This window comes from Diabrotica undecimpunctata, chromosome 9 (genome assembly GCF_040954645.1).
Source record: "Diabrotica undecimpunctata isolate CICGRU chromosome 9, icDiaUnde3, whole genome shotgun sequence".
NCBI classification, from domain to species: domain Eukaryota; kingdom Metazoa; phylum Arthropoda; class Insecta; order Coleoptera; family Chrysomelidae; genus Diabrotica; species Diabrotica undecimpunctata.
The window spans coordinates 103,007,184-103,026,876 of NC_092811.1; the positions used below are offsets into that span (position 1 = coordinate 103,007,184).

The window sequence follows — 19,693 nt, forward strand, 5'->3', positions numbered from 1 at the left end:
CCTACTGCATCGCTGGAAGTCCTGTTGAATCTACCACCACTTCATATCTTTATTATACAGGGCGAAGCCAGATCCGTGATGCACAGATTAATCCATAGTCAGCGACATATAAGCTAGATGCATGGTACTGACAACAGAAAGCTAATCGAGGAGCTAAAAGCCGATATTGTGATGGGGAAACCTATCGATGCAACAGTTACGAGATATAGCTTTAACAATAAGTTCACAATTAAGATACCAGGCAGGGAAGACTGGAATAAAGGTGTACCAATACAAGCTGCTGCTACCTGGTACACGGATGGCTCAAAAATATCAGAGGGTGCGGGAGCCGGCATAGTAGGGACAAATCAAGGGATAGATTTCCCGGTAAGTCTATCTAAGGATGTGACAGTTTTCCAGGCGGAAATAACTGCAATCCATCACTGCGTGGAAGAAATAGAAAGGCAGGAAAGAACGTTCTGTTCAGTTGCCATCTTCACAGATAGTCAGGCAGCGCTTAAGGCACTCAATTCTGTAGAGGTCAATTCTAAGCTAGTATGGGATTGCGTGTGTGCCCTAAATAAACTAGGAGACCGTAGCAAGGTTACGGTAGCCTGGGTACCGGGGCACGATGGTCATAAGGGCAATGAAAAAGCAGATGAAATGGCCAAACAAGGCTCATCATTGCCATTGATTGGACCGGAACCCTTCTGCGGAGTTGCAAAATCAGTAACAAGAACGGCTACAAGGAAGTGGATAGCTCACAAATCTCTGGAACGGTGGAGGGATTCACCAGGACAAAGACAGGCGAAACAGTTTATTAGAGAACATTTGCCAAAATTTACTACAGACCTAATAAGCAGAGACAGGAAAACAGTCAAGACCATAGTAGGTCTTCTAACAGGGCACTGTAAGCTGAATAGGCACTTGAAGCTGATGGGATTATCAGATGATGACCTGTGCAGATTCTGTCACCTCGAAGAAGAAACAGTAGAGCACATTTTATGTCAGTGTGACAGTCTGGCAAATGTGCGGTTCTTTGCATTAGGAGAAGAAAATCCACCGGCAAATAGCTACATGGAAGGTACAGTCTCGAAGCTACTAGACTTTATAAAAAGGGTCAGGCTAGAGAATGTTATCTAGGACTAGAGGACCACAATAGATCTGAAAAGGTCGCAGTGGAATAGGCCGAAAGGCCACCTCTCTTAATCTAATCTAATCTAATCATGTATTTATGCATTAACTAATTTTTGAAATAGTTTTTCTGCTTCTTCTTCCAAAGATGGTGTTCTACCTTTTAATTTTTTTGTTCTTTCATCATTTGCAATATTTTGTCTGTCATCCATTCTTGTTTTTTGATTTTATAATTTTATGCGAAAATATGACAATAGACGTCTTCATTTCATTCCATTGTTCTTCTATGTCCCTAGTGGGGTGTACAATTATTTTCTTCAAAACTCTTATTAAGATCTTGTAGCACTAAAGGAATATTAAAAGGGGATCACCCTATAGGCGCACACAAATAAGAAACATATCTCCGGTGGCTCAGTTCGGAAGGGATATCTGGTTCTTTAGAAAAGGTATTGATAAGAAAATAACATATGTAATTATTATATTTTCAAAATAAAGGGATTTTAAGATAGAAGTGGTAAGTCTTAGGCACCACCCGAATTTTTAGAGGATCTATTGCGAAACCTAATTAACAATACAAAAAATATACAGTGTGTCAATTCAAGTAAAACCGTAAAAATATTAAGTATAGAGTTCAGAATACATAACCTTGGAATGCTAATAATAAAAAAAGAAATAATCGCCGTGTTTTGGATGAAGCAACACAAATAGAAGTTTCAGGCACCTTTACTGCAGACCCCTCCACAGCAGTTCGTGATGTGGGACGTCAAATAGCAATGACTCATGAAACTGTAAGACAAGCACTAAAGTTACATAAATTTTACCCGCATAAAATGCAAATTCTTCAACAGCTTTTTTATGATGATTTCGACAAAAGGATTGAATTGTGCGAAACAATCACGTTTATTGATGAAGTTCAAATACTAGGGAATCCATTATTGGAGCTTTATTAATTGTGGAAAATCTAACTGGTGAGCTCTACTTAAGTCTGTTTGAAGAAATAGATCCGTTAATAACAGCTACTTTGGAAAATCAAATTGATGCGGCTGGTAACATGATTTTGCAATAACTGATTTACTTTCAACAAGATGGAGCTTGACCACATTACTTTCTTTCAATTAGACAGTGGCTAAATGATAGATTTCCTGGTAGATGGATTGGTCAAAGAGGAGTTATAGAATGGCCACCACGATCACCCGATATATCACCTTTAGATTTCTTCCCGTGGGGATATCTAAAGTTAATTGTCTATAAACCACATTCTCGAGATTTGGAAGATTAAAAGAAAATAACAACAGCTGCGTGTGAGGAACTTCAGACTGAAGTTTTTCGAAATGTTAGCGATGAGTTAACAAAATAATGGACATTTCGAATATTTACTTTAGTAAGGTATTTTTATTTTTGTTACATTTACTTTTACTTTAGGAAATTACATTTCATTGGAATTTTCATTTAGGAAATATCTTTAAACGAACTTTAAAATAAGGTATCACTTAACCCCCCTTTTCATTAAAGATTTTGGAGGTGGTATTTCTGTAGTTTTTTAGTTAATTGATAGAATAGTTAATATTAATCCTTAATTAAAATATACTTAATAAATCTAAATTAGGAGCCGCTAGAGAAGTCCACATGGCTAGAAATACTTGGGGACACACCCAAAATCGAAAGCGTAGTCCGCTGGAGAAATCTCTACAGCAAGAAAACTTATTAATGAATATGTTTACTTTAACGTCCAGCAACGAATCTAAAAATAATCCAACCATGTGTTGGTACTACTTATGTCTTTTCAGAAATTATAATTAACTTTATATTACCCATTTCATACCTTTATTACCCAGTGGCTCTGGGACTCGTAATGTGGACGTCGGTATCCCGTGTGAATCCTAAAAAGAATTTCTTTTTTGGAACCAAATTGATTTAAATAGAAACGATACAATTAATTAAGTTAGAGATAAGAAACGTGATAAAATGGTTTAAAAGAAAGATGCGAAAGGTAATAAAATGATTTAAAATAAAATTTAGAACGATTTATGCAAAATGGCAGTACTTACATTTTCATAATGCACCACAAACGACCTGTTGCTTTTACCGCCACAAAACGAGTGACGAATTTGGGATTTGCCGCTTAAGGACTCTAGTCTTTTGGGGGGTTAAGCTGCTCAACCAATCATATTGACGCAACTTGCGGCATCGACAAAATTTCCCGCGAAACGCGTTCTGCCAATAGCCTGTTTTGTTTTGGCACGGGAGCTAATAGTTTTAGCTGGGAATTTTAAATTAACGTAGGGTGTTCTGTATAGTTCATTACGAACTTGTTAAAGGCAAACAATTATTATATTTGATTGTTTTTACTTTTTCTTGGATATTATTTTCTTTCAGTAATTTTTTATCTTTTTTGGGTCTCATTTTTTTCATATGTTCATATTTGCAACTAATAGATTATCAACCGAGAAGACATCTGCGCCTGGATATGTTTTTGCTGAGGGGATACTTCGGTCACAGAATAAGAATTTTATCCTGTGCTTCGGTAATAAAAATTTCCGAATTTTTTCGAACATTTCCTTTATTCCTTCCTTCCTTTCCTTATTTCCTTTTTCTTGTCTAATTTTTGATCGTTGGTCTTGTATGTTTCTACATTTCATGTGAGATTTTATTAGATCTTGCCTGTGATATTTGCTACATTGATGTTGATAATTATTTTAAACACAATAATATTAAAATATCTGCTTCTTTATTATATTTATTATATTTTTCAGCCTATTCCACAATTGTGATAAAGGACATGACAGTTCCCCAATCGATTTCGATGAACAGCACTGTGGACCATGCAGACTTTGACTGCAATTACGAAGCGGTGAATGAATCTGATATAGAAGTTAAATGGTTCTTTAATGGTGATGTTGAACAAGTTTACCAATGGCTTCCAGGATATAACACAACAGGTAATAGTTCTTTATAATAAATGTGAAATATAAGTAATCTATAATCCGTAGACACTAGTTTTTCTTTGCGACCTTTACTAGGTGGCGTATGTTTAGCTCCAAATGTCCTCATCATTATCGTCATCGTTCAATCTATTCAGATTATGACTTACGCTTTTGCGTATTATCCTATTATGAGGTGCTTTAGTCCTCTATCCCTTTATGCCTAGAGTTTCCTCCTTTATGTTCATTTTTCCTTCATCTCATTTTTTGTGTATTGTTGTGATTGTAGAATGCCCCAATCAGTGAGCTATTGCCTAAAATGCCGAATTTGGCTGGAGAGGAGGTGAAATAGTTTTATTCTGATTTTTTTGTTTCCTTGACCATTTATCGTGCCGTATTTAATTAAAGTTTATTGATTGCCAATCTTCCTTCGCTTTAAAGTATATCCAGTTTTTCTTCCATTTTCTCTAAGTTAAGGTGGATATGTTCCAGGTTTTAATAATACTAATATACTTACTAATATATCTACTCTTCTTCTTCTTAAAGTGCCTATCCGTTCCGGATGTTGGCGATCATCACGGCTATCTTTACTTTGTTTATTGGCGCGGAACAGTTCAGTGGTAGTCGTGTTATACCACTTTCGTAAATTTTGAAGCCAGGAAATGCGTCTTCTTTCCGGTCCTCTCTTACCATTTACCTTCCCCTGGAGAATCAGCTGGAGAAGGCTGTAACGTTCTTGACTTCTCATTACGTGTCCTAGATATTCCAACTTTTTAGTTTTGACGATCATGAGAATTTCACATTCTTTCCCCATTCTACGCAGGACCTCCACATTAGTAACTCTGTCAACCCAGGATATACGTAAGATGCGCCGATAACACCACATTTCGAAAGCTTCGAGCCGATTCTATCTATATCACACACTGGAAATATATCTACACACATTGGAAATCTGTAAGGATATTTTTGAAATATCATAAAACTAATAAAAATAAATTTAGTTGGTTATATAAATTATATTTTTGGCACAACTGCTTAATCTATTTATTTTTATTAGTTAACAAAAAACTATAAAATGGCAGTGACGATTTTATTAAGAAATTAACGGAGAGGAAAATATACAACTTTTATTCTATTCTATATATTATTTTTACTTCAAAAACTAATCTGGTGTCGATTTCATTTCAAACTATATAGTTATTTTTTGTAGATGTCTTCAAAATACTCTGCTTTGTCATGTAACAACATCATTTAATTTTAGACTAGATGCATAGAACTGAGGGTTTCCATGTTATGTCATGGAAATTGTAGACTCAGATTAAGGTGGGCTCAAGAACATGTGCAGTGGGGCTTACAAATAGAACTGTAGTCCTTCTTCAAGTTGGCTAATAGCAAACTGAAAAAGCCGATCGTATGGTAGTCTCCCAAAATGACAGAAGTCGATGATAACGGCCTTTTTGTACAAATGAAAGTTCTGCCAAGCAATACCCTGTACTTTGCCGGGCCGCAATTATATTTCAAGGTCGATTTTTAGTTTTAACCGCTAGATGGCAATTATAAATAAAAACGCTACTAGAGACCTCTAGTGAGGAGAGATGAAGTTAAATGTGTCGATGACAATTAAAGTAGACTGTATACCCAAGCTTAATCAAGCCATTCAGAGCGATGCTGGGAATATTTATATTCCACTATGCATCAACAATTTACCTATTTACATGGGTAATAATACCTATTTCCTCACTAGAGGTCTCTAGTAGCATACTCTGGTAATTATTTTTTCCTATAATTGCCAGAGTAGTCGGTGCGTTTTTGATTTAGTTTGAGTCTTCTTACAAACAAACTCTCTCTGATGACGGGTAGACCCAGAAACACGTGTTAGGGAGTGGTAAGACACTCAAATTTAAATTGAAACGCAACCGTCTTTGTATATATATATATATATATATATATATATATATATATATATATATATATATATATATATATATATATATATATATATATATATATATATATATATATATATATATATATATATATATATATATATATATATATATATATATATATATATATATATATATATATATATACATATTTCGACCAATAATTATAATTTCGACTAATAATTCCAACGTATATATATATATTGTTATGATGTGTTTTTTTGTTTGAATGATGAGCAATGAGTATTTTTAATAATATAATATATAGGGTTTTTATCGCGGTTCTCAAAGAATTAGCTTGTAAGTACTTTTTTAAATTATCTTTATTATAACTATTATGAAACACACATATATATCTAACCTAGTCAATGTAAATTTAAAATAAACTATCTTTAAACTGATATTCTTATAAAACTAATTAAATTCTATAGACAATCTAAAATTTAAACAAACTATCTTCAAAATTGAAATTGTTATGACACTAACTAAATTATATTAACAAAATTTTGTACCTTTCTTTCACTGAATGCCTAAATGAACTATTTTCCACTAAGTATATAGATTCTAATCACCACTGAATGTCTTCGTACTTCAGTTCTCCTTGTTTTTTGTGAAATTACTTTTTTCAATTATCAGCTTCTACCAATTTAAGATATATTTTTCTTCACCAGCATCTATACACTACCAACCAAACCAGCAAACAGCATTTATATTTATTCTTCTTTTCAATATACCAATATCCAATTATTATAAGTTGATTTATACTAATCTCCAACCATAATATAATTTAATTTCTTCCAATATACCTTTTTTTATCTTCAATAATTATTTGTGTATAATTATAAATGTGCATTAAATTATATGCATAATTTTTAATCTTCATTTAACTCACTATATTAAACATTTTGACTATTTGTACTTGATTCACTGACTCCAACTAACTTTCATAATAAACTGCTTGACTTCTGACTAAAAACTTCCAAAACTGACCTAAAAACTTCTTAAAACTCTTCTGACTGCACTATCTAAAACTTTTCTGACTAAAAACTTTCAAAAACTGACCTAAAAACTTCTTAAAACTCTTCTGACTGCACTATCTAAAACTTTTCTGACTAAAAACTTTCAAAAACTGCCTTCTGATTAAAAACTTCTAAAAACTTCTGAACAATTGACTTCACTAAGTAAATGTATCTATCTTCTAACTAACTTTCATGATAAAACTGTTAAAAACTGCCATCTTGAATCCAAATCACGGGTATTTATATGTTTTGGATTTCTAGAACCATCTCGTAAGATATCATGTTCTATTTAGATCTATTTAATACATGTCTGAATTTTCTGGAACAAACCATTTCGCAAACATGGCCATCTCCGGAGATCCAGAGAATTCCATTCTTTTCTATTAATAATTTTGTTTACATTTAGGCTTTTCAGATCAGAATATATAATTAAATTAGTAACTTAACATTCTAATTTAATAAAATACACATTCCAAACAATATATTATAACCCCACTTATATTCGTATTTATTTCCTAAAATGTCACTTCAGAGTATAAATATCTGTCAAATTTCGAGAGTATTTTTGGTTGCCTAGGCACATGGCTCACTTAAATCTATCTACCACATTATAATTACTAAAATACAACTTTTTACACTTAATTATATGCTAATTTATTAAAAATACCCTCACATAAATATATTTTTATTAAATTCTCTAGTATATAACTTATTTAAAACAACCAAATATCTAATATTATGTAGTATATAACTTATAAATTATTTTCTATAAACCCTAATCGTATCAATACCCCAAAATAATATTTAAAATAAATAATTTACTTATTATTTTTTTAAATATTAATTTTCTCATACCTTATTAAATTTAATAATTCAATTTTTTTTTTATTTAAAATGTGTTAAATACATCCCTGTTCGCTGTCTATGCCAAAACAGAGAACAACGGAGCACAGTTCGGCTATTCTATGGTCAAACTGTCATGTCAAATGAAGCAATGGATATTATACCAGAGGATAAAATATAACCTTAATTAAAAATATAATCTATATTGTGTTCTGTTTATTTATAGACAAAATCTAGGAATTATTTCCATTCAATAGGCTTTTATCCATATGAATTGGTAAGTTTTACACTTTTTATAAAGACATTTACACAATCAATTCTGTATCTAACCCCAAATTATGATTTTTAGGGTACCAAACAATTTCCATATGTACAAAATTCAACAAGTATGATGTCAAATTTATTCACAACAAAGAAATCTACCATCTATCTATGAAATGGATCTATCAGTAAGTTTTTTTTTTACATTTTTTTCTTTGTTTAGTTGACATATTGGGCATTGGTTAGTAATTTCCTTTGCTATACTTATGTCATTCTTTGCAAAATAATTGTCCCTAAATAGCATCCATAGCTTTCTTGAACCAATATGCATATAATCGTTATGTAAATTTTTCAATATTTTCTTTGCTAAAGTTCTAGTTATTACATATACTTCTATGCCATTTATTATTTTATAATATACTCCATCTTTCCTAAGGACTTTTTGTTTTTCACTCAAATTGATCTGATCTCTTATAATTTCTTCTTTAGAATATAATCCTGTACTTTCTACTAATTGATTTAATCCAATTTTTATTGTGCGCTGCCCTTTTTGTGGTGTATTTTCTAACCTTGATAAAGCATCTGCCACTATATTGGATTTTCCAGAAATGTATTTGATTTCAAAGCAGTATTCACTAAGTATTAGACTCCACCGATGTATTCTACTGTTTCCATATTTGTTATTTAATATAGACGTTAAAGCTTGGTGATCTGTTTCTATTGTAAATTCATTACCCAACAAATAAAATCTTAATTTTGTGACACAGTGTATTATACTTGCTAGTTCTAATTCTGAAACTGAGTAACCCTTTTCATGTGGCTTTGTGATTCTTGAAATGAATTGTATTGGGTATTCGACCCCATCATGTATTTGTAATAATACCCCTGATAATCTCTCTATTGATGCATCTGTTCTTAGTATGAATGGCTGTGTATAGTCAGGATAGTATATTTTCAAATTTGACAGAAAAATGTTTTTAATTTCTTGGAATGCTAGTTCTCTTCTCTGATCCCATCTCCATTTTACACCTTTTCTCAGTAGTTCAAGTAATGGAATTTCTTTTATACTTAGATCTGGTATCATCCTTTTATAATAATTAATTATTCCAATAAATCCTCTTAAAGTTCTTAAATTGTGTGGTGTTTTATATTCCTGAATGACTTGTGTCCGTTCTGGATCCATTTCGATTCCCTTAGTGTTAAGTTTATAACCTAGATATATGACTTCTTTTTGAAAAAATGTACATTTTTCTTGATTTATTTTTAGTCCAACTTTGTCTAATCTATTTATTATAATTTTTAGGTGTTTCTCATGATCTTCAGCCGTTTTAGAAAAAATTAATATATCATCAATGTAGTGAATTACAAAATGTTCATATTGATCCAAAATATCATGAAGACATCTACATAGAGCACTGCAAGATGATTGAAGTCCAAATGGTACTACTTTGAATTGATATACTACTCCATCTATCTGAAATCCTGTATACTGTCTACTTTTTCTTTCTAGAGGTATTAACCAGAAACTATGCTGTAAATCGATTTTAGTGAAAAATGACATTCCTGTAATTCTTCCTAATATTCCATCTATACTCATTGGTGCTTCAAATTGCTTTTCAGTAATCTTGTTAATATTCCTTGCATCCAAACATAACCTGATTTCACCTGATCTTTTTCGTACTACTACTATGGGGTTAATAAAATGTGTGTCTGCCTTCTCAATGATCCCATCTTCTAACATATTATTAATTGTTTTGTTTACTTCTTCTCTGTATTTATATGGTATTGGGTATGATTTTGTTTTAAAATCTTTTTCTTCTTTAACTTTTATACTATGGATATAATTTTGTGCAATTCTATTTTCTTTATTGACAAGTCCCCTGTGTTGCTGCAATATGGAAATGACTATTGATTTATATTCTTCAGGGCAATTTAAAACTTTCATTATATCTTCTTCTTTACAAATAAAATTATTCTTCATTATGTACTCATTATTCCTTGCTTCCAATTTTACGCACTCCGCCTCGTAGGCATCCATCTGCTTAAAATTTCCATTCCTTAAATATTCACTACAATAATTATTCTTTACATTCTTCTGGGACATTTCCCTATCATCAAAATACATTTCTTCTTCATAAACATCATTATTTTCTTTTAATAATATCCTATCAACTCTTATTCCTTCTTCTACCTCATCTTTCTGCATAAATTTAATTATTTGCCCTTCCAAAGTTACCATTTTTTCTTCAAAATCTATCTTTACTTTCTTCTTTTCCAATTCATCATTTCCCATTAATATATCAACACATAAATCCTTGACAATAAATCCTTGCATATTAATTTCTTTATTAAGAATATTAATTTTAAAATTGGCTAGTTTATCAATTTCACCCAACTTCTTATTATTTGCACCAATAATTTTAATTTTTGGAATCTTTATTATATCTGATAGTTTTAATGTATTAAAAATAAAATTCTCCGAGACTAATGTACTTTCTGAACCAGTATCTATCATAATTTTAATCATTTTATTTTTGGCCAAAGCATTTATATAAATTAAATTAATAGATTCAATAATTTTCTCTTCATCTAAAGAAATAAATTCAGAAGGTTTTTCATAATAGCAATGGCCTAACTTGTAATTCAGAAAGTTTACTGCACAAAATTTTGATTATTAGAATTGTCAGATTGTATCTGACCACTTGGATCTGATGTCCTATGTCTTTCCCTACTATGACTTCTACTCACATTTTCCTGCCTTGTACTATTTTGTTCCCTGTCTTCGCAGCTTCTATTCCTTCGAACGCAATTTACCTGTCTGTTATAGTTAGGTCGCTCTGTATTTCTTCTATTATTAAAATCTTGTCTATTATTATTAGTACTGTTATTAAAATGTTGTCTATTATAATTACTGTTATTATTATTAAAATTTTGTAAATTATTACCATATCTATTATATGATTGCCTATATTGTTGATTATCATTTTTATTATATTGAAAGTTATTATTGTTTTTTCTGTTGTTATTATTACTTGTCATATTGCCTCTTTGTATTCTTTGAATAAAATTAATAAAACTATCAATTGTTTGAATATTTTGTACAGTTACGGTTTGCACAACATCAGCATCAAAATGTCTAGATACATTTAAGACTGTTTCATCCTCTCTAAGTGGTGGTTCTAAATATTTTGCAACTGTTATCAATTTCAATGCATAATCTACCATATTTGATTTTAAATTTTGATTATACTTTCCAAAATATAAAATTTCTCTAAACTTGGCTTGCTCTAATTCACCCCAATAATAATTTAAAAATTTATTTTCAAATGTTTGAAAATTATCTAAATCATTCTCAATACTAGCAAACCAAGTTGCTGCATTGTCATTTAATGTCATTCTAATATAATCTTTAATATCATTAATATTATTCACAAATCTTAATTTATGTTTTAAACTATTTATGTATACTCTAGGATGCAAATTTTTTTTATTACCAGAGAATTTAATCCCAGTCTCATTTGTTAAATTTAAGTAAGGTCTCCCTATGTCTCTCATTTGTGAAATATCATCTATTCTCTGTTCCACATTTCTTATTTGATTACAATTTATTTGGATATTTTGTTGTATATCGTCTAATTTTTCTTCTGTGTTTCTCCTGTCTTCGTTAATTTTTACTTCTAAGTTACATTTCTGTAACTCTATTTTCTGTTCTATATCTATCTTATTATCTTGAATAATCCTCTTTACTTCTGTCCTCTCATTGTCTATCCTTTTCTTGTAGTCATTCCGTATACTTTTTATTTCATTTGCTACTTTTTTCTCTGCAGCTTCAAGTTTTTTATCCATTTGTTTTACAATTTTATTATTATTATCTTCTATTTTCTTTTCTAATTTTCTATAATTCTCTTCCAATTTCTGTTCCATTTTTTTCATGTCTTCTTTGACTTCTTTTGAATTCTCTTCCAATTTTTTTATGTCTTCTTTGATTTCTTTTGAATTCTCTTCCATTTTCTGTTCCATTTTTTTCATGTCTTCTTTGACTTCTTGTGAATTCTGTTCCATTTTGTGTTCTATTTTTTTCGTATTCTCTTCCATTGTCTTGTTCATCTGCATCAATAATGACATCAAAGCTGCCATATTGACATTTTCCTCTCTTTCTGGATTCATTTCTGCAGTATCTTGTGGAGCTTGAACTAAACTCTCCTCTTGTATAGGTTGTGTTTCTACTTCCACATCTTCTTCATTCTTTTTGCTTCTTGTACCTTTCTTTCCTTGAGACATTTTGAGACTTTACTTGTTCAAATATAATTAAAAATAAAATCTATAATTTTTTCTTTCTACTGATAATTAATTTAATTATATGAGAGCACTTATCTTCCCAAACTAATTCTTTTAAATAGAGAGCCACCGCGTTGGGTGCCAAATTTGTTATGATGTGTTTTTTTGTTTGAATGATGAGCAATGAGTATTTTTAATAATATAATATATAGGGTTTTTATCGCGGTTCTCAAAGAATTAGCTTGTAAGTACTTTTTTAAATTATCTTTATTATAACTATTATGAAACACACATATATATCTAACCTAGTCAATGTAAATTTAAAATAAACTATCTTTAAACTGATATTCTTATAAAACTAATTAAATTCTATAGACAATCTAAAATTTAAACAAACTATCTTCAAAATTGAAATTGTTATGACACTAACTAAATTATATTAACAAAATTTTGTACCTTTCTTTCACTGAATGCCTAAATGAACTATTTTCCACTAAGTATATAGATTCTAATCACCACTGAATGTCTTCGTACTTCAGTTCTCCTTGTTTTTTGTGAAATTACTTTTTTCAATTATCAGCTTCTACCAATTTAAGATATATTTTTCTTCACCAGCATCTATACACTACCAACCAAACCAGCAAACAGCATTTATATTTATTCTTCTTTTCAATATACCAATATCCAATTATTATAAGTTGATTTATACTAATCTCCAACCATAATATAATTTAATTTCTTCCAATATACCTTTTTTTATCTTCAATAATTATTTGTGTATAATTATAAATGTGCATTAAATTATATGCATAATTTTTAATCTTCATTTAACTCACTATATTAAACATTTTGACTATTTGTACTTGATTCACTGACTCCAACTAACTTTCATAATAAACTGCTTGACTTCTGACTAAAAACTTCCAAAACTGACCTAAAAACTTCTTAAAACTCTTCTGACTGCACTATCTAAAACTTTTCTGACTAAAAACTTTCAAAAACTGACCTAAAAACTTCTTAAAACTCTTCTGACTGCACTATCTAAAACTTTTCTGACTAAAAACTTTCAAAAACTGCCTTCTGATTAAAAACTTCTAAAAACTTCTGAACAATTGACTTCACTAAGTAAATGTATCTATCTTCTAACTAACTTTCATGATAAAACTGTTAAAAACTGCCATCTTGAATCCAAATCACGGGTATTTATATGTTTTGGATTTCTAGAACCATCTCGTAAGATATCATGTTCTATTTAGATCTATTTAATACATGTCTGAATTTTCTGGAACAAACCATTTCGCAAACATGGCCATCTCCGGAGATCCAGAGAATTCCATTCTTTTCTATTAATAATTTTGTTTACATTTAGGCTTTTCAGATCAGAATATATAATTAAATTAGTAACTTAACATTCTAATTTAATAAAATACACATTCCAAACAATATATTATAACCCCACTTATATTCGTATTTATTTCCTAAAATGTCACTTCAGAGTATAAATATCTGTCAAATTTCGAGAGTATTTTTGGTTGCCTAGGCACATGGCTCACTTAAATCTATCTACCACATTATAATTACTAAAATACAACTTTTTACACTTAATTATATGCTAATTTATTAAAAATACCCTCACATAAATATATTTTTATTAAATTCTCTAGTATATAACTTATTTAAAACAACCAAATATCTAATATTATGTAGTATATAACTTATAAATTATTTTCTATAAACCCTAATCGTATCAATATATATATATATATATATATATATGAATATATCACAACCAATAAGCTTCATATATGTGCAGGTGTTGGACGACGATAATATCAGAGCGAAGTCCTGATTTAGGACTGGATAAATCACCATGGTTTGAGTCTGGCTTGCAGAAGACTGAAGCAGTAGTCCTTAAAGGCCCAAAAAGAGAGACGGAATAGTGGTTAATTGTGCGGGTGTGCAGTGCCACTCCTAAAAAGTTCGTGAAGTACTTGGGGGTAGTCTTACATACGAATAGGAGTTATGGAAACACGTCTGGAAGGTAACCCTTAAAGCGGCGGAAAGAACGGCTGCGCTGGGAAAAGTAATGTTCGATGCAGTCTATCATCCTCCATACGGTACTGGCGTGCAGCAGTGGAAACACGGACGTACAATAGGTTCGTGGTCCGCGCGGACAGAACTAGTCTGCTGCGGGTAGTAAGTGCTTACAGGACTATATCTGATGCATGTGGGTGATCACTGGCAGTGTCCCCTTAATGTTTCAACGGAGAAATTGGGAGATACAAACGAAGAACGTCAAAAGTGGGGAGAGGGCCACATCCATTGTAAAGTATCGGGATAAGTGGGATGCAACGAGGGATGTAGCACAGTTGACAAAGTCATAGATACCAAATCTACTGAGCTGAACTACGGACATAGGTGCTTAGACTACTATTTGAGGCTGATGTTTACAGGATACGGGAGCTTCTGTAGCTACTTTTACAGGTTCAAAAAGACCGAATTCTCCTTCAGAGACTGTGTCACATACCCTTTTGGAGTGTGTCAAATGAATAAGAGAAAGGAATAAGCTAGATAGAGTATTTGAGTCGGAGAAAGATATGGTGACGGTTGAATAGTGGTGAAGAAAAATCCACAACTATGTGAGAAAGGCGCTGTCGATAATAGAGAAGGAACACCGGCGCTAGTTTACAAATTCCTCACCTAGTGATGAAAAATGAAAAAAAAAAAAAATTAAAGGGAATAAGGGTGGACAGCAGAATCGATCTCTTCCAACTGAGTAGGGCCTTGATATCATTTTCGAAATTATCGAGAAAATGTATGGATTTCCATAGTTAGCGCAACCCCCGCATCTAAATGTAATCCAATATCTGAATGATATGCTTGAAGGAAGAATTAATCAAAATGCGTTCTGTTCTCCGGAGCTTCTGATGGGATAGAAGCTATATACTTTAAATTAATATTTTCTTCTTTCTCAGTACTTTATCTAGTCTAGAATTCAATATATTTCTTCGTTGTGCATTGCGTGGCCCAAGTACTCAAGCTTACGTTATTTCACCAAGTTACGCACATTTTCTTTCTTCTTTCTCTTTCTCACTTCCACTGTGTATAGTAGCATCGAAAGAACGTAGGACCTTACCATCCGTATTTTGGTCTCTACTCAAGTCACTGCAGCGTAGTAAGGATCTCATCTTGGTAAATGTGGACCGTGCAATTTTTATTCTGGACCTAATTTGTTCAGCGTGGTCCCATTGTGAGTTTAAGATAGTTCCGTATCTATTTGGTAGACGAATCTGTTGATGCTCTCAATCTATTCATTCACTGCCATTACCGCTCCAATATCTAAATTTGCACAGCTACTAATCATAAATTTGGTTTTCCTAATGTAGCGAAGATTGTTAATGTATTCCCCGTTAAATAAGATTCTTATGTCTAGGTTCGTGAGGGATGAAAATTTCTTTAGAGTATATATTAAAAATAGTCAGCGAAAGTACACAGCCCTTAGTTACTTCTGGTCTACTCTTTATAGGGTGACGATCATCTTCTGGTATTGACAGCGGTCAAACGCTTTGGCGTAGTAATAAAGCAAACGTAGACGTCACAGCTAACGTCACGTCATCTATGGAGAAGAGCTTGTAAAATAAAAAGTTCTTCTCGTGTATCCGTCTAATTATCAAATCCAAATTGCATTTCTCCGACATTTTCTCTGCATTTTTTGTAAATTCTCGTATGTATGATTTAAAAAAAACTTAAGTGCATGATCCATAAGACTGATGGTCTGGAACTCCTCATAAGTTTACTCAGATAGTTTCCTTGGCAGTGCTATAAATGTTGACAACAGACAGCCCTCTGAAATGTTACCTGAATCGTAGATGGCGTTAACTTCTTTGTGCTCAATTCACCCATCACCTTCATAAGTTCGGCTGGTATTTCGTCCAGACCTGTGACTTGACCATTATTAGATTGTTCTAAAGCTACTTTCCGAAAAGTTCTTTAATGTACACTTTCCAGGTGGACATCTTCTCCTTAACAGCCGTCGCCCGGTTCTAGTCTTTGTCCAAGAGGAGGGTTGTGGATCTTTTCTTAGTTAATAATAATAATGACTATTGGCTTCTCTAATCTTTCATTGGGTGTTTATATAGTTGTTTTTTATTTGGAGCTCCTAGATTAATTAATATACGTATTATATATACGATTGTAAATACGTTTATTATGTACGGTTTTTAGTATTGACATTTTTATTTTTAACATATATTTATAAAACTCACTTGTAGGTACTTACTTTAGTATTTTTTTAATAAATTTTTGTTTTTTATAAAATGTAAACATTTATTATTTTTAGTTAATAAATTATACAAACAAACAAAACTATTTATAAAAATATTCTTAATTTTTTCAATGAATGTAAAATTATACATATATTAACTGTTTTACACAGTAATAATTTTTTGTAATAATTTTGTTTTCTATTAGGTTATGGAATGAATTCGCTTCGAGACAAGCTGGATGTAGAATATAAAGTAACAAATGATAGCGATACTGAGTACCGAGGCTTTCGAATAAAACATATTGGAAGAGAATTGACAGGGAATTATACTTGTAAAGTCAGCAGTGAGTCCAACGAAGCATACGATACAAGACAGATGGTTATATATAGTAAGTAACCTATCAAATTATAAAAAGCATTAAAGATTGGAGAAAAACTTAAAATATCTATTAACTAATTCAAAATATAACCTAACTCCTTTGACAATTATCTGATTTCCTTAGTGTACAAATTTAAAGAAAATAAAATACTCTAAAACAAATTTATAACAAGTTAAATAAAACACACATTTTACTGTATCTTCTACAGCTGGTGCCGTTTGTTGCACCCTAATTACTAGCGTTTTCTGTCGAAGCAATCTTCAGTTTTTAAATATCTGGCGGTCATTGCATCTTCGACATCTTCTCTCCATGACAGTCTTGGTCTATCTTGTTTTTATTCTAGTGAGCAGAGTCCATTTTTCTATATTTTTTTTGGCCATCTATTTTCAGGCATTCTCTGCAGGTGTCCATACCAGTTTAGTCTTTTGGCTTCGTTAGTATCTATTATGTCTAGGTTAATTTCCATTTCTCTCCTAATGTCTACGTTCCTCATACTATTAAGTCTAGTATACCGGCCACATCGTCTCCAGTAGTCCATTTCCATTACCTTAATTTTTGATTGATTTCCTAAAGTTCGGCGCCGTACAATCCAATACTTTCTATTATTGTTTTATAAATTCTTTTTTTATTTTCTTCTGTCATTTTATTATTCCACAATAGTTCATGTAGCTGTCTAGTGGTGACTGATCTTGCTTCGCGAATTCTAAAATGTATTTCTTCGTTTTTAGTACTCACTGCTTTTGATGTTATTTACTCACTCCCAAGTATTTGATGGTTTCAGTTGATTTTATAGTTCACATTTAAGTTTGTAGGCTTTCTGATTTTTCTTCAGTAACTAAATACTCGGTTTTTTGTATATTAATTATAAAGCTCCACTTGGTATATTCGTCCTCCAGTTTTCTTGGCATATAGTCTCTATCAGGGCTTCCCAAACTTATTCGTACTGTGACGCCCTTGAGACTTTTCTATTTTTTTGCGACGCCCCCTCAATCCAACCCCCAATAAACTTACCAATTTTAGTACTAGCCTTGTAACAGTTTATAGTGGCTGTTTAAAAATTTATATTTTTAATTAGAAATTAAGAACGAAGTCAAAATATAGGCACAAACATGAAAAGGGATATCTATTTATGTAACTGGCTGGTTAATGTGAGGGATGTGCTTGCTTTTTTGATCACCGCTTATGAAGCCAGGACTCCAGTTTGGAAATTCCGACTCTCATTTCTTTTTCCAAGTTTATGTTTGACCTATACTTGTTTGTAATTACAGCAACTGCAGAAAAGCCTGTTTCGCACAAGTACGACGTCGCAAATGGTAATAAAACCTTTAATGCAGCAGTGCTGATGGCATGATATTCATGAGAAAGTGAGCTCCAAAATTCAAACAGTTTGTCCTTGTCGTATTGAAGCTTTAGGCTGTACAGGACAATTCTGTCAGTTGTTCTTCTTGCTCTGTTGAAAGTGTCGATAGCGTGGATGACTGGAAAGGGTTTCTGACCCAGTTATATTGCTCCATATCTTCGGGAAAATATTTCTCAAAGTGTTTGCTCAATGATAACATGTGTTGTGTAAACATATTTTTTAAAGGGGGATCAAGGATTTCTATCGATTTTTCTTGTAGAATACCTTGTAAAGCAGGGAAACAGTCAATTTCTTGATCTTTTAATTTTCTCTTCCATAAGAGCAACTTCTTCTGAAACCCAGTAATTTTATCTGCCAATTGCAGGATAGGTATGAGTATTGTTTCCCTTCAAAGACTTATTTTTGTGTCTAAAATGTACCTCTTTTAAACAATACTAACCGTATTGTTTAAACGAGGTACATTTTTTATTTGTTTAGCTGCCGATTCTCCAATCATCACTGTTACCGTATCAACCGCTGCGGGTAAGATTAGATCCTCAGAGATCGTGTGTGGTTTTTTACATTTTGCAACACGGTAAGCTACCATGTAAGAGGCAAGCAATGCTTTGGTAGGAATTGCTGTTCTCGAAACCAAATCCGTGGTCTGATGTTTTAGCTCTCGCAATTTTCTTACAAAAAAGTCTCTTGGCTTACCTTGTAAATGACTGTGAGTTGTTGGTCCAAATGCCGTTTTAGTTTATTAGGAAGCATACTTTCAGCCGCCAATACTTTGTGACAAACAACACATTGTGGATGTTCTACATTCCCTTCTTTCTGGTTGGTTCCCCTGGTTGGCAACCGTAGTCCGTTTGAAGAGGTTTACTCTCCGGACACTGGAACTCACTTAAGCATGGGTGTATGTTACCTGAAGTAAAATCTAATTAAAATATTAAACATCTTATAATATTATAAACATCATGTACAATATTTGGTAACATTTTTCATTTTAAAGGGTTTTTACCCAAATATTTTGGTGGCTCAGGCATATTAACCTGTATTTTAACCTGATGATGGAACAGTTGTTCCGAAAACGTTCGTGCTTGTAATGTTGCCCTTTTAAGGGTTTTTATAAAATAAAATATACCCACATACAAAGACTAACCACTTTTTTTTTATTATCAATGTATTCTCCTAATTTTAAATGTATGTAAATATGTTAGTTTGATGAACTACCTTATGAACGTAGTGATCCTGCAGTGGGATCTTGTACTATAAATATAAATTATTATTCTGAGATAGTCTTATCTAAAACAATAAATTCAACAAAGT

The 19,693-nt window shown here is 31.8% G+C and overlaps 1 protein-coding gene across 2 annotated transcripts in view; it reads left to right on the forward strand.

The window, feature by feature from the left end:
• Nucleotides 1–19,693, forward strand: part of LOC140449827 (uncharacterized) — a 126,038-nt gene that overhangs the window by 59,638 nt on the left and 46,707 nt on the right. For both annotated transcript variants that reach the window (XM_072543185.1, XM_072543186.1), the window contains exons 2-3: nt 3,867–4,052; nt 16,852–17,034. In XM_072543185.1, coding sequence (XP_072399286.1) covers nt 3,867–4,052; nt 16,852–17,034 — 369 coding nt within the window. The remainder of the gene's footprint in view (nt 1–3,866; nt 4,053–16,851; nt 17,035–19,693) is intronic.